Below are 23,571 nucleotides of genomic sequence, written 5' to 3' on the forward strand. Positions count from 1 at the left end.
CTAAGGTCATTTCCCGTCCCTGGCTTGTGCCTCTGTGCTGGGGGTGCCCACCAGTCCTTCCCTGCACCAACCACCCCAGAAACTGTCGTCCCTCCAGCCGCTGCCTGCTTGCCCCTGAGCCCCAGTTGAAGTCCAGGATGCTTTGGAAAATGAGTCAATCCTCGCATGGGTTGTCTCTGGAAGAACAGTCAAGGAAAACCAAACAGTCAAGGAAGAGAACTCACCCTTCTTCCTTTCTTTTCTCTGTGCAATGTACCTGAGAGTAATCCAAGAGTTGATGAGGAGGACTTGGGCTTCATAGAAGTTATTAATTGAAGGAGTGATGGAAGCAGAATGTGATAAGTTTTGCCAATTCAGTGAGCTAACGGATCTAGGAAGAGACTCTCATGACTGTTAATATTACAAAAACGGGTAAACTCTGAGACTCTGAATTGTCAGTTGTGTTCTCTACCTTTGATATGCCAAAAATAGTAACAACAAGTCTCACAATAGAGATGTTACTGGTGTCCGCTCGAGCAAATCGATGAACAATGGGATGACGGTGACAGTGACAGTTCTCTACCTTATTTGATTTTCCTTTCACCTTAAATAAAAAGATCTGATTCTCCCCCGTTTTAAAGAAAGCACCTGGGGTAGCAGGAGAGTGGAGCAGTTGTAGGGAGTATTGACTAGGGTGGAGGTGGTTAAGTAGCATTGCAAGTATAAGACAATAATATGGGAACTGTTGTAAACCTCGTTATCTCAATACAAATGGGGGGGAAGATATTTCAACTGTTAGAATTTATGTTTTATAGCTAAAACAATGTCCTCTTTTTTGTTAGTATAGATATATGTTGATTTATGATGATGAATACATGAAATTTACATAATATAATGCAAAGTTATTTCAACAAAAGTAATTTTAATTAAAAATACAAAGAGGCCAAAATACAAAAATACAATCTTCTACTGGAAATTGTGACATTGTCTATAGTCTTGGGGAGGAAATTTTGAACCTGAGTCTGATTATGGTCTATAGAATTTCCCAAGTTTTTTAAACCTGAACGTTAGCATCACAGAGAGAATGCAAAGGAGCTTCACAACTCTCTATATTTACCATCTGTCCCCTTATATTTCTCGCCCTATGAGCAACTTTTTCTTTCTTTTTTAAGATGCTGGAACACTTCTACCCTTTGTCTCTGCAGTTCAGCTATCTGGGGAAGGGACTGAGCCTTTCTTGCCATCTTGTAGGAAAATTATTTTAAAAAGGAGAGCCTTTGGAGTAACCTCCCCAATAATTTATTTCAAACCATGGGGAACTAGGATCTGTCTTTGTGTTCTTCCTTCTGGATGGTTACTCTTTCCCAGAGGACTCCTAAGTACTTCCATAGCATGGGTTTATGGAAAAGGATATTTTATTTATGTTGTCCATCTCTCAAGTGGAAATCTTGTATTCATCCATTCAACCGTCCAGCCTTCCATCCATCCAACCTTCCAACAGTTAATCCACATCCTTTGGAATGTGCTCATGTCCAACAACTATACCACTTAAATTTATAAAATGATAATTATGATTTTTTTTAACTAACACTCCATGACCGGCACTAATCTGCAGTGCTTTGCCTGAATGAACTCATTTAGCTAGTTCTGTTTTTGTATCCGTTTTGCAGGTGGGGAAACTGAGGGCAGAGGGGTTAGGCAGGGTGAGTGAGTGGGCCCTGGGCTCTGAGCTCACAAAGCCTGGTTCCAGGGTGCGCCCAGCTCACGGAGAGAGGAGGGCCTGGAAGCGTGGGGAAGCAGGACGGCCAGAAGGAAAAGAAATGAGAGAGGAATTTGCAAAAAAAAAAAAAGAGAGAGAGAGAGATTTTTTTTCTTTTGAAGTTAAACTTATTTTTGAGATTCCTGGAAACTGAAGTATAAAATTGTCCAGGTTCCCTTAGACACAGCTGTTTAGTGGGAAGAGGTGTGGATTAGAAGTTGGAAAACCTGGGGTCTAATCTGGCTCTTCCGCCATCTGTGTGTGACCCAGAAAAGTTCCTTCTTCCCCCTGGGCCAGTTCCTTGAGCTTGAATAAAGGGAGCTATTCTGCCTGTCCAGCGGAGGGTAATGACACGAGTCTGCTCAACAGCACTGTGAAGGAAATTGTCCTCTGAGGAAAGCACCACGGACTCAGGAAGACTTTAGTTGACATTTGAGTGTCAGAAACCCCTGCTCTTCAAATGCTTCTTTTCAGGCACCACATTTGTATGTCTTGTAGAACTCCTGCCTGGAAATGCTGACCACAGGCCTCTGGACGGCAGAGCCCCGCTGAACACCAAGAAAACTCATGGCTCTGGCTGCATCTTTCAACATGACCGATCCACAGTAAGTGAGCAACCCTGGAACTGCTCTTTGCTGGGGGGCTGCTTAAAATCCCAGACACGCCAAAAGGCCCTTTCCCCAACCCTCTGGAAATGGTGTTTGTGTTTATGTGTGTGTGGGGGGGGCGGGTGTAATCTTCAACATTAGGGAATTTTTGTCTTTCTCCCTCACATTAAGTGGCATGGTAAAAATCTGCTTTTCTGAGCTGCTTCACAGTCATCTTATTTTTTTAGTTCAAAAAAAAAAAAAACGGAATTCTGCAATTCAAAACCGGTGCTATAAATCTCTCAAAGACATGGATGTTCTAAATAAGACAAAGATCTTCTAATTCTGCCATCCACTTTACACACTGCCTTTAGCCACAGAAAATAGGGGAAGTGCTCAAAAGTGAACCTGGGCAGGATTAAGGAGAGGATTACGGTGAATTCAGAAAATGGGAATTGCAGGGAGATTCAGAAATCATCAGAGAGCTCCTAAAAATAGACGTTATGAGCCTGGAGGCAGGACACTTCAGAGAGAATTCCCTTCAGCTCCCAAACTTTGATACTGTCAGGTGGGCCAGGCACTTCATCTCACCTAACACCAGAAGGGCCCTTTAGTGTGTGCTTTTACATTGCACCAAATTAGGAAAATTTTCCAGTACAAGAGAAGCTCTCCCATGACACCCCTCATCCAGCCTGACTGTGTCATTTGGCGCAAGGATGACCCGAGGACCTGGCATTACCTGTTACCCAGTAAAGCCAGGTGATAGCCAAGTAGACTTTTGCAGAGTGCAGCATATCTGAGTTGACCAGACTGCCCTGTTAGATAAGGGGCTTGGCTGGTGACTGATGTCTGTGAACCTGGACCGGGTTGTGTGTTTCTCAGATTTCCCCGGGGCGAGGCCAGGTAACTTCTGTGTGTCCAATGCGGGCTGCAAGCCTGCAAACAGAAGTTCAAGGAGTGCCTTTTCTTCCTTCTGCTAACATCCCATTGGTCCAAACAAGTCACATGACTACATCCAGCCTCCTGGGAAACACTTTTGTGGGCGGAGCTCCTGAGTCGCATGAAAAAGGGAGGCAAAAAGAGTAAGTGGCCACCAGACTGTCCCTACGTGACAGTAGGGCAGAGAAGGATCCTCTCCTGTCCCCTCCAGCTTCTTTTCAGGCTTGTCAAGCAAACAACATCAGAGTGGAGGAGAAAAAAAAAACAAACAAACCAGAATTTCACTATATCTGTATGGAGCACTTCCACGGTTATAAATTCTAGGGTAAATAAGACAGACTAAGGATTTTATGTTTGCGCTCATGCATGGGTAAGCGGCTTGGAGCATCAAGGGGAAGGGAGGGGGACTCACATGGCAAAACTCACATGGCAAAACCAAAATCAAAAACATCTCCATGGAAGTTACCTTAGGAGAGGACCTTCCACCTGGGTGGGCTTCATCCTTCCGGTTGGCATGGTGACACTCCTTCCACGAACCTTAGCTTCACGTGCCCAGGGGGGCAGGTACTGGGAAAAGCTGCTCTAGGGGGAGACTGCTTTCATTCAGGACTCAGGCAGTGAGTATAAGACCCTGGCTTTGAGCCAGGGAGATACTACATAGGGTTAGGCACTTAACCTTGCACACTGCAGACTGGGGCTCAATCCCTGGCACCACCTGTGAGCCCCCTAGCACTGCCAGGAGTGATATCCCTGGGCATACATTTCTGAGCACAGCCCAGTGTTACCCCCACAAAGCACACATGTACGCACATGTGTGCGTGTACACACACACACACACACACACACACACACACACCGTTATCTCCACCAAAGAGGATTTTTAGCTCCCTGATCACTGATCATATAACCAGAAATGAAGCTGGGCCTCTCGGAGGGAGGGGAACAGTCGACAGGCAGAAATACTCCTGTGATACTTGGAACTTCCTCCTGCAAGTCTCACACACTTGCCCCAGCCTCCCCTGAACACCCCCATTGATCAGAAAACTCCTTTGTTCAGCCGAGCAAACCCTGGCTTCCTTGCATAGTCCCAAAGAGAGAAAATTCCACCGAGTCTCTTATATTTTGGAAACATCTGGAGGAACTGGGATTTCCCCCCCCCCACCCCACCCCCATCAACACCCACCTCTTGATTCCATTGCTGAGAAACGCAGTCGCCCTTCCTCTGACTGTTCTGTCTGACGATCTTGAGTCATTTTGTAAATGTCACACGATGATGAGTACTATTGTGTGTACTTGACAGGTAGCAAAAAAAAAAAAAAAAAAGCAAAGGTTGAAGTCAGGTCTAAAAAGAGAACTGGGGCCCCGCAGATGCGTCGGTGCATTCGGGGGCTTTAGACAGCCAGCCTGTGGCATCCAAATCAACATCCCACTTCCTCTCAATGATCCATATGAATCAAGCAAACGGGAAGGGAGCCTCGCTCTGCCCTGGATTTCCTGGATAGCTGCCACGTTGAGAGCCCTGAAAATTTGTTCCCCTTTCATGGTGAGAGGGAGACAGTCGGATGTGGGCTCCACACCCAAATAGGGCCCTTCCCTCCCTCCAGCTGCTTCTCCCCTGACAGAGGCAAGCCGCAGAGTGAGAAGGGGCAGCCCCGAGGAACCCCCACTTTGTCTCCTTGTGTATCAGTTGGAGATTTGGAAGTCCCGCAGGGACTTTCAGAAGACTCCCTTACGGTATTCAAACTACTCTCTCTCTCCCAGAGCATCACTGGGTGCTGTCCTGGTACTCCACCCCCACACCACCCCAACCCTGTACTGCCAGGATGACTCTAAAAGCCCCTAAGCACCACTGGGGTGGTTCAGGTAACCTCTGGCACACAGGGACGGGCAGCACTGCATCCTCAGATCCTGACGTTGAGCCTCTGGGCCCCCCCCCGCCCCCTCCCCGGCCTCCTGAGCATCACTTAGGAGCCCTCTTCAGTAACAAAGTAAACTAACCTCTTGGGCAAGGAGCAAGTTCGAAGGACTGTAGCACAGGTCCGGGACATACACACGAGACCCCACGTTGGATTCCCCAACACTGCCTACCCCTGTGTCTGTGCCACCTGATATAGCCCTGGCGAGCCCAAGCACCAGAATCATGAGCCCCACACTGCCAGGCCGACGGTCACCAGCAGTGACAGCCCCCAAGCTCCAAACACACTTGCAGAACTTGCCTTGTGGTGCTTCTGACCTATTTCATGTTTCCAGGGGCACAAGGTCCAGCCCTTCGGGGGTCCCCACAGACGTGTGTCAGGAGGCTTCCGCAGGACTCACAATGGGGGCGGAGGGTGCTGGCCCCACTCTTACTTGTGTCAACAGTGACCTCCTGTGGCCACCAGCACTGCCAGGATGCCTCTAAGGGTTGCCGCATGCCCTGGTGGAGAGAGCTGGGAGGTGGCTCTGCCCTGCTCGGGGCTGCCATGGGGCTGCAACATCCTTGGAGAGCTGAGAGTGACATAAGCGGGGACGCCCCCTCAGCGGCTCCAGTGACCGCACCCCCGCCTCCCAACCTGACAGAGCGGGATGCTGCAGAGGCCACTCAGGGGGGCAGCTACATGCCTGGCAAGCCTGTTCAAGGCCCCAAGTTTGATCCCTGGCACCCCTAACCCAGCAGTGCCAGGTGTGGTCCTAGTAGCCCAGGCACTGCCAGGGTTGGGCAGCACCAGGAATGGCCCCTGGCCCCTGAGCCCTGCTCCTGCACCCCAAAGAGCCCATCTGTCTCCCGGAGAGGGGGGATCGCTGCCTCCCGCCTCCTCCTGGCCCAAGGACCACTGGTCTCTTGGGGTCTTCTGGTGAGGTCACAGCCATCACAGCCACTGGCAGTACAGCCAGTTGTCACAGCAACCGCTTTGTCAGTGAATGGGGGCAGAAAACGGTTCTAAAGGTCCATTACCTGGAAACCTGGGGGCCCGGAGCTGACCCCACGCTGGAGTGCAGGGGTCCCAAGACTGAGAAGGTTCAGCCTTGGGGTGCCTGCGCAGGGTTCTCCTGGGCCCCTCTTGCCCCATGATGAAGGATCCTGCCCCAAACTCCCCTATTTTCCAGTCCGAGTCACTCCCGTCCCTGGGAAATGAAACGAACCTGGTTTCTCACCCAGCTCCCCTGGGTGGCCCGTGCTGTGCCCGCCCTGGCCCCTCCCCTCAGAACTTTGTCAGACTGGGGGGTGCTCTCCCTCCTCCCTCGGGGAAGAGAACCCCTGTGGGTTCCTCCTGAGGGGGCTGATCCTGCCCTGTGCCCCGCTCCCCGCCGCAGGCCTGCCCGTCAAGGAGGGATTTCCGAAGTGGAGGTGATCTCCCACCAAGTGGACGAGGAGGCCCGGAGCATCGCCCCCGTGCCGCTGGCCAACTTTGCCTGCCGGGACTTGCCCCTGGCGGCTGTGGACCTCTCCTCGGCCGGCTCGCAGCTCCTGTCAAACCTGGATGAAGATTACCAAAGGGAAGGGTGAGTGTGGGGTGGCCAGGCATGCCCCTGGAGGTCCCGTGTGCAGCTGCAGGGGGTGAGGGGTGCAGAGGAGGAAGAGACAGATTCACACACACACACACACACACACACACACACACACACACTCCCCAGGCCCCGTTTTCCCTGCAGCCCCCAAAAAACTCATCATTGCTAGCCAAGCTCCAGGCTCATGTCTGCTGGAAACTCAGAAATGGCCCCGTTTGGCAGCTAACACGTGAGGTCTGGAGATGTCACCTGCTCTGTGTCCACCAGGAGGTCAGGGGCATGTCCAGGTGACAGCAGCTGTGAGGGGGGAGGGGGGCGGACTGACCTTGCATTTAACTATCAAGTTCCCAGCAGGGAAGGGCCCTGGAAACTGTGTGGCCAGATACCCAGTGTGGGCCCAGCACAGCTGGGAATTGGATCCCCCAATCTGTAGCCCACCTTCTGACCAGGACAGTTGAGCCCCAGCTCCCAGGCACAGGGGCACCCCCCCCCCCCGCTGCTCCTGAGATTGTCGGACCACCTGGACACCTTTCCTACACTTAAGTGTTCACTCACTCACGCTGGTTGGTTTGTTTGGGGGCCACACCCAATGATGCTCAGGGCTTACTCCTGGCTCTGTGCTCAGGGATCGCTCCTGGCAGGGCTCAGGGGATCCACATGGGATTGATCACAGGTCAGCCCTGTACAAGGCAAGCACCCTACTTGCTGTAGTCCCACTCCGGCCCCGGGCTTGTTTTATTTTTAAACTTAATCATATGCCCCATAATTTGCAATATTGCTAATGATAGGGTTTCATGGGGCTGGAGTGATAGCACAGTGGTAGGGCTTTCGCCTTTCACACAGCCAACCAATGTTCGATTCCTCTGCCCCTCTCGGAGAGCCCGGCAAGCTACCGAGAGTATCGTGCCCACACGGCAGAGCCTGGCAAGCTACCTGTGAAGTATTGGATATGCCAAAAACAGTAACAATAAGTCTCACAATGAGAGACATTACTGGTGCCCGCTCGAGCAAATTGATGAGCAACGGGATGACAGTGACAGTGACAGGGTTTCATGAATACTGTGTTCCAACACCACCGCACCACAGGTGTGATCCCCTCCCCCAGCTCACATCCCCACCCTGGCAAGCCCAGTTCTGTAGAGCAGCTCTCAGCTTGGGCGTCTGCTGCTTCCTCTGGGTGTTGTCTATGTCCTTAGTATGCTTCTTTGTGTTCTACATGTGAGAGAGATCACTCTGTGCCTGTCCCCCTCCTTCTGACTCTCTCCAGATCCATCCACAACTTGCATGATTTTGTCTCCTCTTCCAGCTGAGTGCCATTCCATTGTGTGTGTACGTACGACCGTGTCCCTATCCAGTTATCTGTTCTTGAACACTTGGGTTGTTTCCAGATTTTGGCTGTTGTGAATGGTGCTGCAATGATTTCTATTTGTCTTAATAGGAGTCCCTTCCGATGGTGCTCAGGGGGCTCAGGACCACCCCCAGAGATGCTTATCCCAGCAGTGTAGATCTGATTGTTGGGTGATTGGTCCACCGATGCTCTGGGGCTACCAGGGCCATGCCAACATTGGTGAGGGGTCAGGTGAGGTGTGTGGTGCCAGGGGTTGAATTTAGGAGCTCATACATACCAAGCATGTGCTTCTCTCTTGGCAGGCATGTGCTGTACTGGCCCTGGTCTGATCTGGTCTTAATGGGGGGGGGGGGGGTCTTTTTTCCACATCCAACAATGCTCAGGGTTTTTTTTCTGGCTCTGCACTCAGGAATCACACCTGGTGGTGCTCAGTGGGAACATATGGATTGTCAGGGATTGAACTCATGTTGGCCTCATGCAAAGGAAGTGCCCTACCTGCGGTACTCTCCCTCCAGTCTGGACTGTTTAACAAACACAGCATCTGAAGGTGCAGACGGCGTGGAGCTGAGAGATCTGTTACGTTGCCCCCATTTTCCAGGGGGGCAGGGTGGGCAAGTAGTTAAGGTCAGAGGAGGGAAGGAGGGAAGGCCCAAAGGTGGCACCGTGGGCCATACCAGCCCCACGCACCCTGCGGCTCCTGGACACAGATTTTGGAACCTGGACCAGGAGCCAGCTTAGAAGCTAGTCTTGAGCCACTCTTGCTCAGACATCTCCGAAGTTCTGGAAACACACTTGCCACTTCGAAGAGAAAGGTGTAGGGCTGCCCAACTACCCTGATGCAAGGGAGAGAGAAAGCATTGAACCAGGCTCAATGCGCAGAGGATCCTCCGCGCCCCCCCACCCCACCTTCCCAAGGTCAGTGGGCTAGTGCTTATGAAACACTTCACCTCTTGCAAAAATGGCACCCCAGTAGACCATGTCTGAAAATAGAAGTTTTCTGCAAGCATTGTGCATAGAGTGGGCAGAAGTGGTGGGTAAGGGGGCAGGGGGAGGGGTTCAGGGTAGTAGTGGTTGCACCTGGTGGTGCGGGTGTGCCCTGAGCGTGCTCAGCTCAGCCAGTTTCTCCACCAGCTGAAGTCCCAAAGGACCCCCCCCCCCCCGCCCCAAGCCAGGGCCAGATGCATGCATGTGTGTACGACCTCTCTGTGCACCTACAACAGCTTTACACTTGGTTATATGCTCTGCAGCCGTCGCAGCCTCCATCTCAAAATGCTTCATAGTTTTGGGACAGGGAGCGGGACTTGTTCCCTGGACAGGCAAACCATTAGCGCTAAGCCCTGAGCGCCACCTCCACACACACCCCGGGCCCATGACACTGCCCTCTGGTGGTCAAAATCGGCAGTGCCTCCTGCCCGTCCTAAAGACTCCTCTCTGGCCAGTGAGAGCCGGTGTCCGTGCACTTTGCAAGTTTCAGGGTCACAGGGCTGGGATGGAAGACAGAAGGAATCTGAGAATTTGCGTTCAGTGCCTCATCCCACGTCTGCACCCTGTGGAGTCGCCGCTGCCCTCCATAAACTGGAAGGGGGAAACAAAAGAACGGCCCAAAGGAAGCACAGCTTTATCATTGCGTTGTCTCTGGAATTGGCCTCTTGCAAGGTTGCTTCCAATCAGGAAAGAACAAATGAGGTGCCTGCAGGCAGAGAGGCTCTTGATTTGATTTGAGTCTCCAGGTGTGCCCGGGAAAGCGGCTCCTGTTGGGTAAATAGGAAGCAACGGGGCGAAGGGATTTGCTGCACGGTTGGTGTGCCCGCGGGGGGTCCCCTGGCAGTCAGCGCCTTCCTGGAGAAAGGAAGAGAAGGCCCTGGACAGGAGCCAGGAGGGGGGGAAGAGGCAAAATAGCAGCGTCTGGGCAGGGAGAGAAAGCTGCACCCCAAGGCCTCCTGGCTCTGGCTGCACTCCCTGGGGTGCCCCAGATTTCCAACCTGGCCCCTCCTACAGTCATACAAACCCTCGCTACAGTTCTGGTCCGCTTCGGTAAAAGTTTTGTCAGAAATACCTCTTCCTACAGGGCTGAGCAATAGGACAGCAGCAGGAAGGGGGCTTGCCTTGTACGCAGCCAGCCCACGTTTGATCCCTGGCAGCCCCTAAGTTCCCCCAAACCCTCCAGGGTTGATCTCCTGGGTGCAATGCCAGGAGTAAGCCCTGAGCACCACCCAGTGCGGCCCCAGCACACAACAAACAGAAGCAAGACCTCTTCCTACACAGAGCTGCTTCTCTCGGGAAGGGAATCTTTTCTGTATGAGTGGAGAGCCCCCGAGTCCCGGGCAGAGGATGCTAGGGGACCCGGCACCTTGGCAGTCACACTCTTAGACTCAGGGGCATCTCAGGTCCTCAGAGAGACTGAGGGCAGGAGAGACCCTGGCGATGTCTAGTCTCAGTACCCCAATAGGCTAGCAGCGCCCTGATGGGGACCGGTGACGGGCACGAGTTTATCAGGACAGAGAAGCAGAGAACCTGATTCCTGGTCCAACGCCAGGTGCCACCGGTCCCTTCTCACCCTCACAGTGGTGGCTGTGATTTTTTTCTCTCTGTCTCTTTCTGTCTCTGTCTCTCTCTGTCTCTCCTCTCTCTGTCTCTGCCTCTGTTTCTGTCTCTGTCTCTCTCTCTCACACACACACACACTCGCACACACACACGGGGCCCCCTGTCTGGCTGTACTGCCAGGTTCACACTCTCCCTCCTGTGCTCTGATGCAGCCGGAGGAGAAATCAGAGCAAGACCCAGAAAGCAGGGAAAGGGGCTGGCGGGGGTTGGCAGGGGCACACCTCTCCTCCAAGCCCCCTCGACACAGGCCAAGAGCCCCCATGGCTGGACCCCTTGGCTTACCTCTAAGCCCTGGTCCTTGTCATACTGGTGGCCAGCGGAACCGGGCCACAGCGCCACCCACGAAACCATCCTCTCCACTTCTGCACTAAGGCGGCCAAGGAGTCAGGGGAGGACACTCGCCCAGGGGCGAGTGGGCACCTGCCCAGCCCCAGCCGGGGTGCGTAAACAATAGACACTGCCCATGCTCTGGCTCGGGAGGCCCCGGTGCCAACTGGGGACCCAGCTGGGGAGGTGGGGCGCTCTGCGTGGCGTGCGGGTACCCACCTTCCCGCTGGTCCCCACGTGGCCTTTCCTGGCTGGGTGAGTAGCAAGTGGGATCTGGTCTCTTCCTGTCTCCCAGAGGCTCTAGAACCCCACCCCCACCCCTGCCTCAGTGGGCCCTGGTGACCTCCTGAGACCCCACAGCCAAACGCTGTCACACTGAGGGTGGCCTCAGCCTATAACTCGGGGAGGGGCGGGGGGACACACAGGCATCCCGCCCACTGCAGCTCTTCCCACTCAGCCCACAGCTCCAGGCTCGGGGCCGGAACGATAGGCCATCGCTTGCATCTCCAGACCTGACTTCAATCCTTGGCACCCCATACGGTCCCCTAAGCCCCACCCACCGTGATCCCTGAGCACTGATCCAGGAGTCATCCCTGAGCACTGGCACTGGGTGTGATCCCAAACCAAAGCAACTAACAAAAACAACCACAAAATCCAAGCACTCCAGTCTCTGCTTATCTGCTGCTTCCAGGTGTGTTTCCTTCCCGGTGCTCAGGGGCCTGCGCCAGACCCCTCACGTGCCCTTCAGGGCCCCCTCCAGCCCCTCTGACCTTCTCTCCTCTCCCTCAGAGAGCAGAGCCCGACCCCACCTCCGTCCCCTCCCGTCTGAGCCCAGCTCCCCTTCCTGCCCGCCTTTCTGTGCACTTGGAGCAGCCGACCCCTCTGTCGGGGCCCTGCCAGCCACCTCGCCCTCTCTCCCTTCCTCGTGAAGCTTCAGGAAGCTGCTTCTGCACTTGATCGCTTGCCTTGGTCCAGCTTCAGCTCCTCCCCGTCATGCGTCCTGCTGTCCTGAGGTCCCTTAACTGTCTCCTCACTGCGAGGGTCCCGAAGCCACTCCCCGCTCTCGAGCCACAACTTCCCTGGGTCTGTGCTACCTGATTCTCCTGGGTTTCATTAACATGCTGAGCCAGGTGGTTCAGGGCTAAGGTGTTGGCCTTACATGCCATCAGGCAAGGTTGGATTCCCGGCGCCACAATATGGTCCTCTGAGTGATCCCTGAGTGCAGAGCCAGGAGTGATCCCTGAGTACAGAGTCAGGAATCAGCCTCTAGCACAGAGCCAGGAGTGAGCCCTGAGCACAGAGCTAGGAGTGATCCCTGAGCACAGAGCCAGGAGTCAGCCTCGAGCACAGTCTGTAGTCAGCCCCGAGCATAGAGTCAGGAGTCAACCCCAGGCACAGAGCCAGGCATCATTCCTGAGCACAGAGCCAGGAGTCAACCCCCAACGCCACCAGGATTGTATCCCGCCCCCAAATAAACGTGAAGCAATGAGGGCTGCTGAGCCTTTAGTCACTGTTTCTATTTCAGAGTTGCAGAAAGGGCTGAACAGAGAAGCCAGGCAGACCCTCAGACGAGAGAAGCTGGGAGAAAGGTGAGGTGGGCAGGAAGGGACATGACCGCCCGGAGGTGACACTCATGTCTCTTTCCTGTCAGAACCTCACAGTCAGGGGGAGAAAACAAAAGGGTGGCTTTTGAGATGTAAGCTAGGGAAACAAGGGGGGGAAAGATAGATGCAAGAAAGCAACATCTTTCAATGAGGGCTGGAATAATTTTAGCTGCTCCAGCAAACAAAGGTGGAGGCACAGAGGGAGGGGGGAGGAAGCCGTTGAGCTGACAGGGCCCGGAATACCCGGCTCTTGCTGGGGACCACCTCCCGCTTCAAGTCTACCCACCCCTCACCCGGGGCAGTCTCCCTCCTGCGCCCTCTGCCCTTGGCTGTCACCATAAGTGTCTGCCCATCTCTGCATGTATCTGTGCTCGGTGCTGGGCTGGTGACACCCAGGGCAGGAGCCGGCCCCTGGGTCGGAAGTAGAAGGTAGAATGACCTTAGTGAGTGCATGAGTCAGTGGGTGAGGCTGGGCTAAGATATCTTTCAGGGGCAGAGGGGAAAGTTGGTTTTGACCTCCAGCCAAGATCAAGATCCTCGGGGTAGGAGCAGCTTCTCTCGCCCTAGGTTCAAGGTCAGGGCCTGACTGGCCTAGCTGCAGGCCTCCCTGGCCCGGGCATACCAGCTCCACTGTCATCCTACCAAACATGAGTCTCATTGGCCTCCAAATACTCCTCCCCCTTGCTTCACGCAATCCTGGCCTCCTTTTGGAACAAGGAAAAGCTGTTTGGGGCTCGGCATCAAAGGCAAGTTGGTGCCTGCTGTGACAGGGCCCGTGTGAAGTGCAGAAATTCCGTGCCTCGTGGATTGGGACATCGTCTGTGTTACTTCCCCAGAGAAGGAAATACCCTCTAAGAGACTCACTCACACTCCCAATGCCAAGGAGATTTGCCTGTTGCTAAACTCCATCCCTGCCGCAGGCGATCCAGCTCTCCCGCGGCAGCGATTATTCTAGTAGGTACGGATTTCCTGGTCTGCACGAATTAGCCTCTTGCCTTTGGGGAAAAAATCAAATTTTTTTCATTGATTAAGAAGGCGGGGCAAGTGACCACCCGCTCCCAGGCGCAGGGCATAGAGCTGAGAGCGACCACTAGGTGGCGGCAGAGCGCCTTTGACTGCCTCCTCGTAGGGGGTTCTGGGCGTGCTGGGATTCCTGCAGGGAAGTTCAAGTGTAAGACCCGCTCTCCCAAGAGAACTTAGGTAATAGAGCGTGGGGGGGATCCCCAGTCATAGAACGGGGCACCAGGGCTGGAGCAATAGAACAGCAGGAAGGGCGCTTGCCTTACACACAGCCGACCTGGTTTTAATCCCCAGCATCCCATCTGGTCCCCTGAACATCTCCAGGAGTAATTCCTGAGTGCAGAGCCAGGAGTAGCCCCTGAGCATCGCTGGGTGTGACCCCAAAAGCAAAAGAACAACAATAACAACAACAAAAATCTTATGAGGGGGCACCTGGGTCCTGACTCTGGTATGTACACAATATTAGGCAAATAGAAAGATATATTTAAGATGAGAAAGAGCACGTAGACACAAGATATAAATACAGAGATAGACCAAATATACGTTCAAACAGAAGTAGGGCACGCCCAGGGCTGACCCAGGATCTCCCCATTGCAGCTCTGCAGAGAGGCGGGCAGAGAAGTGCAGTGTCTGGGCTCGAAATGAGTGGACACCACCCAGACCCTCTCCCCATTGGAACCTTTGGGCTGTGCTGTCCCCAAATGGGGGTGGTTCTGTTCAGGGCCAAGTGGGGGGTGGTACCTTCGTGCACCCCACCTCCTGCCCCGTGCTCTCACCCTTCCCAGACTTGGCACTGCCATGGCTGCAAGAAAGCAGAGATTTGGGGACGAGGGGAAGTCGGTCTCTCGGGGGCCCAGCTGCTCATGCAGCTGACCTTTAGCTGGGATTGCAGTGGCACCGAGAAAGTTCCGGGGCTGTGACTGGCCTCCCACTGCTGTTTCTCCACCTGTTTCTGGGCTGTGGGGGCTGCTGTGACTGGCCTCCAAGCATTGGGTCTGGGGGACAAGTGGGGGGGGGCCAACTGGGCTGCTCAGGTCCTCTTGGAGATGGTTCAAATGGTATCACGCCTGCCCCGCCAGGTAGCTCTGCTGGGTTCTGTCCCAGCGTGGCCCCCTGAGCACTGAGACTGAAAAGAAACGATGGTCAGCAGAAAGGAAGAAGCCCTGGACCCACTTCAGGCGCATGCTGAGGGCACCTGGGTGCGGCAGGTGTTGGTCTCGGGGCAGCCGGGGCCTCTGCAGACGCCTGTCCCCGTCCCGTATTCGTGTCGCTTCACAGAGGAGCCTGGGTGGGGCTGCATGTCTGAGGTGAAGGCCCGTGTCCTGGTGCCCGGCCTTCAGTTGGCACACAGGGGGCGTAGCTGGAGTATCATCTGATCTCCAGGTACCAAGGTCAGCACAGGAAAGGTGGGTGGCCGTGCAGGCTGTGCCGCAACATGGCTTCCCGGGGTTTTCACACTGTAGGGGGGAGGCTTAGTCCACGGGGGCTCACAGAGGCCGTGTCAGGGTGCGCTGGGGAGAGACCAGCTACCACCAGGACACAGAGAGGAATCCGGGTCCCCTCCCTTTGTCTGTAGAGGGGGTGAGTTAAAGGACTTGGTTATGACGCGTGGGGGCTTCCAAGCAGTGCTTGGGGTCCCAGGGCCTCACCGGGAATCCTGGGCCAGCTGCGGCCGGTGCTTGGTGCTGGGGGTTAATCCGGGCCACACCCCATGATGCTCAGGGCCCTCCAGGGCAGCCTGGGCCATGCCAGGACCATGCAGTGCTGGGAGTTGAACCTGAATCGGGCGTATGCCAGGCCAGACCCCTAAATGCCGCACTAGCTCTCGGCCCCAGGGGTGTTTTGTTGTTTTCTGAAAAACCAACTTGATGCGTGAATGTTTGTGAAAGGCTCAGGAGAGCCCCTCGTCCTTCCTGAGAGCCTTCTCAATGCTTGCTGCTCAGGACGGTCAGTCCCCGGTCACTGCCAGAAGCAGGTGTAAGGCATACCTGCCCGGCCCGTCTTCATCATCTGGAACAAGTACAGTCAAGAAAAGTGGGTCCCCAGGTTGTTCTGGAACCACACGGTGTCTGCAGTCTCCCAACTCCAGAATTGGAGCACTTGGGCCCCAGCGAGGGTTCCCAGCTGGCATCTGAGCTGCACTCTGGGGCTTCTTAAATCAGGGCTTCTGGAATGTTCTTGGCTCAGGACCCTTCTCACCTGAGACTTTTTGGGCCACACCCAGCGATGCTCAGGGCTTACTCTTGGCTCTGCACTCAGAAATTCCTGGGGACCATATGGGATGGGGGGGATGGGGGATTGAATCCAGGTGGCCGCCTGCAAGGCAAACACCCTACCTGCTGTGGCCCCTTGCCTGAGACATTTTCACATCATCCCAAGGATATAAAATAGATGCAGAATCAAGCATTTACCCATAGCCAATCATATATTTATTTTTTTATACATGTTTTGTGACTTTTTTTCAAGAACACCCACTTGTTACCCACCCCCACCCCTGCCCCCCTCACCACAGTAAGTTTCAGAAGCTCAGAGGCCAGTGGATGAAACTCCACAGCGTCCCTGCATCCCTGGGACTGTCAGCGGCCTCTTGGGGATTTGTGTGTTTTCAGGGGTGGAGTCAATTCCCCTCATTTTCACCCGAGGTGAAGGCAGAGAAGCCCCTGGTCCGGCCGTGTTCCCGGGGATCAGAGCTGGAGGCAGGGAGGGGGCCCCGCCCTGGCCATGGGGGGTTTGTGGGAGCAGCATCCCCCCACCTCTGACTGTGCCCGTGGAGATAGATGTGCCACTCCCCTGGTCTGTGACCCCCAACACCACCCCCACCCAGGCTATGAGCATCCCCCGCAGTGCACAGTGGAGTTCAGGGATTGCCGGTCCCCCTCCCCCCCTCCCCCCCCCCCCCCCCCGGCAAACACAGGTCTGGTCATGCTGGCACCTCGGGGCATGTGCGTCATGGCTGTTTGTGTGCCAGGCTTGGGATGGCCGCCAGAGACCTGGAGCCGCCTGGACCCGGGCTGCTCCCCGTGGCCCACCACCTCAGTGCCCTCCTGAAGACCACCTCGGCATGGAGCCAGCGTTCATTGCAAATCCCCAAAGGAGGTGCAAAGGTGCCCACCAAGCCTCTCCACATTGCCGCCCCAGGGTTGCTGGAGGCCTCAGGAGTGACTGTCGGTGGCACCTCATCAGTACAACCCCTGCCGCCCGCCAGGACCTGCCATCTGGTGGTTGGCATTTCAGATTCTGGCAGCGCCCACACCCCGGAACCCCCAACGGCCCCTGCGACGGAGGCTGCACCCTGGCATAAGATGGGGACATGCCTGCCCTCTGGTGGCCATTCCGGGGATAACACTACAGAGAAAACCAGCTCCGGCTGGAAAGGGCAGGACACAGATGAGACTCGATCTGTTCCCTCGCCCGCCCCTAAAGCCCAGTGGTCACCTATCTGGGACAAGTGGACACATGCTGTTCCGTTTCCTGCTGAAACGCAATCTCCCACGAATGTCCGAGTCATTTGAAGCTCAGAGGATCAACTGATTTGCAGCTTGAGTTCTGCAAACCCAGAAGCCTCCCAGAAGCCTCCCTCGCCCCTGCCCGGTCACCAGCGCCCACCTGCAGCCCGGGAGCCCACAGTCCAACTTTCCAAGAAGCCTGGACGCCCGGAGCCAGCCTGGACTCAGGCTGCAGCCTTCGTCTGGGGCTGAGGAAGCCCCTGCATACTCCGCAGACAGACAGACACACAACACTCGGTCTCCCGAGCACCCCCATCCGCTCTCTCCGGGCTGGCTCTCCACCTTGTTTCTGGCACCCTGTGAGGGGTCCTGGGCCCCCACCCAGGGCTGGTGTGGCACCTGCCACCTTCACTATCTCCTCTGGCTGCTTCCAGACCCTCTTTGTCTCGTTCTCCTCGAGACACCTGTCACCTTCTGTGGAAACCACGGCACCAGTTCTGACCCCAAACACCTGGCATTGTCTCTCTGAAATGCAGGTTCCAACTTGGGGGAGTGGAGGTGTGGGGTGCCACATGCTCACTAGCTCCACACAATGCAGTGGGGTGCAGAGGTTCCCCCAGAGTTCTCTGCACAGCCGGAACCTAAGACAGACTCTTGATCTCTGCTGAACCCTGAAACCCTCGGCAGAGCCCTGGCTCTGTGTGGCCTGGTGTGGACCGGGCCGTGGGGTGATTAACAGCTGGGAGTCTGGGGTCTCGGGTGCAGTCGAGTCAAGGCCCACTAACCTTGTGACCTCAGCGCCCGGCCCCCACCCAAGGCGACCCCCTCTGCCAGCCTCTGTCCCTCACAGGGGGATTCTCCACGTCTGCTGCCACTGAGTCCAGCCTGGGGAATCCTACTAAGTTCCCACCACTTGATACCAGCCGCTGCCCTTGGGCTTGTACGGAAAGGGGCCATGAAGTCACCCCAAGTGGGCATGGTTGGTGGAGGCTGAAGCCGTGGGCAGGACTGAAGGCAGAATCACCCCCGATCTCCCACCTTCTGCCCGCTCTGGGCTTTCTTGCGCGGGGTGGGGTACCTTGGGGACCAGAGGCAGGAGCAGGGCCCAGGAGCCATAGCGGCCTCCATCCCTCGCTCCTCCCTCACCCCCCAACCCCCTGATAGCACCAGCTCCCCAGGGCCAGGGAAGCTGCCGACTCAACAGGTTTGCCCAGGGGAGATGTAAACTGCCAGGGGTAGGGGGCAGCCTTCCTGACCCCCGCACCTCACTGGATCAGGGTGGGAGGGGACACCACACTTCCCCATGAGGATTCTGCGTCTGCATCTTCCTCCTCCTCCTCCCCCTGCAGAGGAGGGGTGTGATGGCAGGGATACCCCAGAGCAGCACCCCAGGGACCCAGATACCTGCCTGTGCTCGTGGGGGGGCTCCCGAATAATGACCAGGGCACCCCGGGCACCTCTGGACTCCCAGCGAGCCGGGCCTCGGTTAGTGAGTGCCCAGCTGCTCAGAGCCTGCAGGGTGGGGACCCCCAGGGCCACCCCAGCGGAGCCTTGGGGGCAGCCCAAAGTGCCCGGGCCACCTGCACTCCTCCACCGGGCACCCAGCCCCACCCTGTTGCACCCCCACTGTGCACCTGCGGCTTCTCCATCCCTGGGCAGGCTAACAGGTGTCGCTCCTGAGAGAACAGTGACGGGAATGACAGGAATGACAGCTGCAGCGGGCTGAGTCCCCGCCAGGAGCCCCAGCAGGAAGAGACCAGTGTCGGCTCCGGCTCCGTCCAGGCGGAAAGGGCAGCCACGTGGGGGGCACAGCAGGCCGGGCACCCTGGAGGGTGGGGGGGGCTCCATCCTGGGCTGCTGCTTGGGCGCCTCTCGAGCTGCAGATGGCGCTTGGTCCCCATCTCAGATGGCAGCGGCGGGGGGGGGGGGGGGAGGGACTCTTAGGGACCCCCTGGCAGCAATTGCAGGGGGAGAGGACGCGGCATTGTGGCCGATGGGGGAGCCTGGGGGACCAGGTGCCTCCCTTGGGGAGTCTCTCCTTCCGGGAGGGCGGGAAGGAGCCTGCAGCTTCCAGAGGGTGCTGGGGGCTAGGTGAGACCAAGAGGTGTGAGGGTTTAAAATAGGCCCCGGAAGGGGCAAGGGACGAGGAGGTGAGACAAACACCCTCCCCCCACCCCTCACGCGCACACACACACACACACACCAGTGATCTGGAGCGGAGGGTCCGGGCGCATCTTACAGCTCCACGTGTGTCCACCCAACACCATCACAGTGGGCTGCACACGGGCGCTGCTGGACCCCTGGCCTGACCCTTCTGGCTTTTTCCTTCCTACCCCTCCCCACTCTCATGCTCCCGTGGGGCTGCGGCTTTAGAGGGGAGATGTTGAGAGGCGTGGGTGAGGGGTAAGCCACGGCGCCCGTGCCCAGGGCAGAGGCGGGCAGTGCCTCCCTGGGAACATGCCCTGGAGGGTCCAGAAGCGTCTCGGGGCCCCGTGGGGCGCCCTGGTGCCCGTGTCCTCTTCCTTCCGAATGACTGAGCCCCTTGTAGCCAGCCCTGGGAGATGCACGAAGAGATTCTGCCATTGCAGGGGAGCAAAGCCCTTCCTGGGGTCTCCTCCGCTCTGCGCTGGGTTTGAGGCACAGACTTGACCCTCAGAGGGTGTTTGTCCTCCCTGGGGCGGAGTCACCTTCCTCACCCACCTTCCTCACAAGCAGGGAGATGCATCTTCACACGGGCTCTAGTTTCCTTCTGTGTCTTTGTCGTTTTCGCCTGGTCCACGCCTGCCGTGCTCAGGGGCATCACTCCTGGAGGTGTCGGGGGTCCCGCATGCACGGGGCAGCCCTGGGAACCGCCCCCCTGCCTCTCCCCCCTGGTCTGGGACGAGGGGATGGACAGATGGTCAGAGAGGGCCCCACGGAGTCCCCATTCCAGAAGCAGGGGCTTTTTCATGACCCACCCTGAGACCACCTCTTGAATGGGGTGGTGGGCGGGGGGAGGGGGGGTTGGGGTCGCTGGGCGGAAGCCGGGCGCGCCGGCCCTGCGCGTCTCACCCTCCGTGCGCTCCGCCCGCAGGTCGTCCTGGCTGAAGCCGTGCTGCGGGAAGAGGGCGGCCGTGGCGCAGGTATTTTTGCTCAGTGCGAGCGTCAACAGTGTCCTGGTGGCCTGTGTGGTGTTGGTGGTGCTCCTCCTGGCCCTGGAACTGCTAATAGATATAAAGCTCCTCCAGTGTGAGTAGCCAGAGGCGCCGCGGGGATCACGCGCTCCGCGGGGCCCCCACCCCCGGGGCGGGCACAGCGGGGCCCGCAGCCCCCTGGGTGGGCTCCCCCCTCCTCACCCCCTCCCCCGGCTCACAACCCCTCCCTGGGTCGTCCAGGCCCAGAAGCAGATGAGATCCAGGAGGCGGCGACCCCTGTCCAGACTCCTTAGTTAGCTCTTTTAGCGTTCCCGGTTGACCAGGCTGGCATGTTCTGTGGCTTCAAGAGCTGCCCGCGGTGGGCACTGCGTCTGGGGGCACCTCTTCCGGAGGCCGTGCTGTGAGGTGCCCCAGCTACTGTCCCCGGGGTCAGCGCCCCCTGCCCACCAGGGGGCCGCCCAGCTCCACCCTCTATTCCCCCCACCGGCCCGCTGCCTTTTCTGGCCTCTGTGTGGGGTCCTGCCTCGCCCCCCCCCCACCACTCCCAGGCTGAGGCCTTCTGTCTGGGGGGCCAGGGCTGAGGACCAGGGCTGTGCACGAATGCTTCTAGCTCCTGGCTCCCAATTCAGAAGGTCTGTCACTAAACACAGGTGAGATAGAGGATAGATTATAAGTTACACATACACACACACACACACACACACACACACACACACACACACACCCCACCACCACCACCAACAACAACAACAACAACAACACCAGATTTCCTACTGGCAAAATCCAGGACTATAGACCCAGTCCCCTCTCACCCCAGGGAGTCACTTTGGACCTGTTTTCTCAAGTTCCCTGAAGGAGCGTCTGCCTTGGGGGTCCGTCAGTTCTCTTCTCTCTAGGAGAGGATGAGTGGGTGAGCCCCACTGGGGTCTGCGCAGGGGGGATTCCCTGGGATTCCCATCAGAGTATCTGGCTGCATAAAGTGACCTGCGTCGCTGGCCACTCAGACTCTCTTCAGTGCAGTCCTGCTGGCCATGCTCTGTCCCGCGGGGGCAGCGGCCACCGCTGTGCAGGTGGGCCCTAAGAGCCTCGTTCCCGGTGCCGTGGGGATGCGGGCCACGCCGCAGCAGCTGTGGTGCTGAGAACTGAGAACCTGGCCGGCCCTGGGATTTTGCTTAAAATTAAGTATCCGGGAGATTGATTTTGGTGGGAGATCCAATAGCAGCTCATAAAAGGCATCTTAACTTCCATAAAACGCACAATCGGAGATTTATTGCTCTGCTAAAGTGCACCGTTAAAAAGAAGAAGGTGCAGGGATTCGGTTGAGAAATGATGGGAAGGATTTTCTGTTCCCACGCGTATGGGGGTGGGGGCCTCTGGGTTATTCCCACCGGAGTTCACAGGACAGAGAGAAGCCCTCCAGGGCGCAGTGCTGGCCCCGAGCCCAGGGGCCCTGAATCCCCCACCTGGACCCAGTCTTCATCCCCAGAACCTGGTTCCTACCCACCCCATCTCAGAGTTTGGGGGTTCACCAGTCCCCAGGGCCCAGGGGTAGCCAGCCTGCACCCCGCACAGCACTGGAGGGCTCCCTGCAGTTGTCCCTCTCATCCCTCTTCTCTCACGCCCCCTGGAGAGCATGCCCACCCTCTCCCCAACCCTGTCCGGGCCCCCACACCCTGACTGTGGCCCCTCCTGATGGGAGCTTGCTGGGCTCTGCTCCTGTTTTCTCAGGGGAACCCCCCTCAACACACACACACACAGTCCCTGCTCCCGGCAGAGGTGAGGTGAGGTGTGAATTCAGGGGCTCCCATACATGCCCTCACATCCAGAGTCTGAAGGGTGACGGGGAGCCTTGGGAGTAGGCCCCCCACTTCCATCCTCGTACCAGCCTTCTCCCCAAACACTCTGGCCACACCCACCTCTGTTTCCCTCAGTTTTCAGAAAAACTCAAGTGAGCCAGGCCTGTCTGTCCCCAGGGTCATGGACAGTGACAGGGAGCCAGGCCAGTCCCTCAGGTCCCTGAGAGTGAGCAGGGCCTGTCCCCAGCAAACACAGTGCTTTGGGGTAGTCGTGGAGGCGGTTCTGGGGGCTCGTGGGACCTGCCCCCTGGGGCATTTTCGCCAGCCCCCTAGCAAGGATGCTCTCCAGGCCCATCAGGGTCACACGTGAGGTGAGGCTCAGAGCGGCCCCCATGCTGGGGAACGGCAGTGTCCCCACACCCCTCCCACCCCAGCCCCTGCACCCTCACTGGCACCATTCGGAGCCTGGGGATGCACGCACGTCACCAGGCGTCACAGTGCCGCCCGCCCGCGCCTGGGCCCTCACACCGGCCGCTCTGTGTCCGCTGCAGTCTCCAGCGCCTTCCAGTTTGCCAGCGTCATCCACTGGATCAGCCTCGCCATTCTGTCCGTCTTCTTCTCTGAGGTAGGTGGATGCACGCCCAGCCCCCACTCCCAGGGCTCCCCCTGTCCAGGGCACCCTGCCGGGCACTGAGTGTTCGACATGCTCAGGGAGGGCAGCTCTGTGCGTCAAGGGGCTCTAGGGCCAGATAGCCACCCGCTGGCCCTAAGCGAATCCCAGAGAGTGGGCAGGTACTGGTCAGGTGAGGATGGGCAGATGAGGGTCAGCTAAGAGAAGACAGGTACCAGTCAGGTGAGAGCGGGCAGGTGCCGGTCAGGTAAGCATGAACAGGTACTGGTCAGATGAGGGCGGGCAGGTCCTGGGCAGGTGAGAATGCTGGGGGTGGCTGGTGTGACTGGTGAGGAGCAGGTAGGAGTGTAAAGCAGGGGTGAGGGGAGGAGGGGTCCCTCGTGCACATGTGGACGGGGGTGGCCAGACTCCTGAGCATCAGGGAGGGAACCAGGGCTGGATTGTGGGGACCCCTGCTGAGGGGCCAGGTGCCGAGCTAGGCTAGAACTGCGCCCCGAGTGTGAGTGCTGGGTGGCGTGCACCCCCCGGCCCTGCTGCTGAGACCCTCTGATGAAGCCGTGGGGGGAGCAGGGGTGTCTCTGGGTGCCCGGGAGAGCGTGGGCACTAGCCCCACAGTGTCGCATGGCAGAAAAACGTGTGTGAGTCAGGGTGCCCACGTGGAGGGACCCCAGTCTGCTGCGCCCCCTGCTGGCCTACACCTGAGGGATGTTGACTTGGTGGTGCTCCCCGCCCCGCGTGCTGCCAGTCTGGGGCCAGGGGCTCCCAGAGGCCAGGGTGAGGTGCGAGCCCGCAAGGGGGGAAGGATACACAGTGATGTAGAGGGCGAGCGTGTCGGGGGGTGTCGTGGACCCCGGGAGTGGACAGTCCTTCCTGGGCGGCTCTGGCCGCATGGAACCGGGCGCGATCTC

General features: G+C 57.3%; 1 protein-coding gene across 1 annotated transcript in view; it reads left to right on the forward strand.

The window, feature by feature from the left end:
• TMEM266 (transmembrane protein 266) overlaps window positions 1-23,571 on the forward strand; it is a 118,852-nt gene that overhangs the window by 55,538 nt on the left and 39,743 nt on the right. Inside the window, exons 2-5 of the mRNA XM_055131036.1 lie at window positions 2,237-2,343; window positions 6,559-6,747; window positions 20,176-20,330; window positions 22,584-22,657. Of these exons, the coding sequence (XP_054987011.1) occupies window positions 2,306-2,343; window positions 6,559-6,747; window positions 20,176-20,330; window positions 22,584-22,657 (456 nt within the window). The 5' untranslated portion in view covers window positions 2,237-2,305. The remainder of the gene's footprint in view (window positions 1-2,236; window positions 2,344-6,558; window positions 6,748-20,175; window positions 20,331-22,583; window positions 22,658-23,571) is intronic.

Source organism: Sorex araneus, chromosome 3 (genome assembly GCF_027595985.1).
Source record: "Sorex araneus isolate mSorAra2 chromosome 3, mSorAra2.pri, whole genome shotgun sequence".
NCBI lineage: Eukaryota > Metazoa > Chordata > Mammalia > Eulipotyphla > Soricidae > Sorex > Sorex araneus.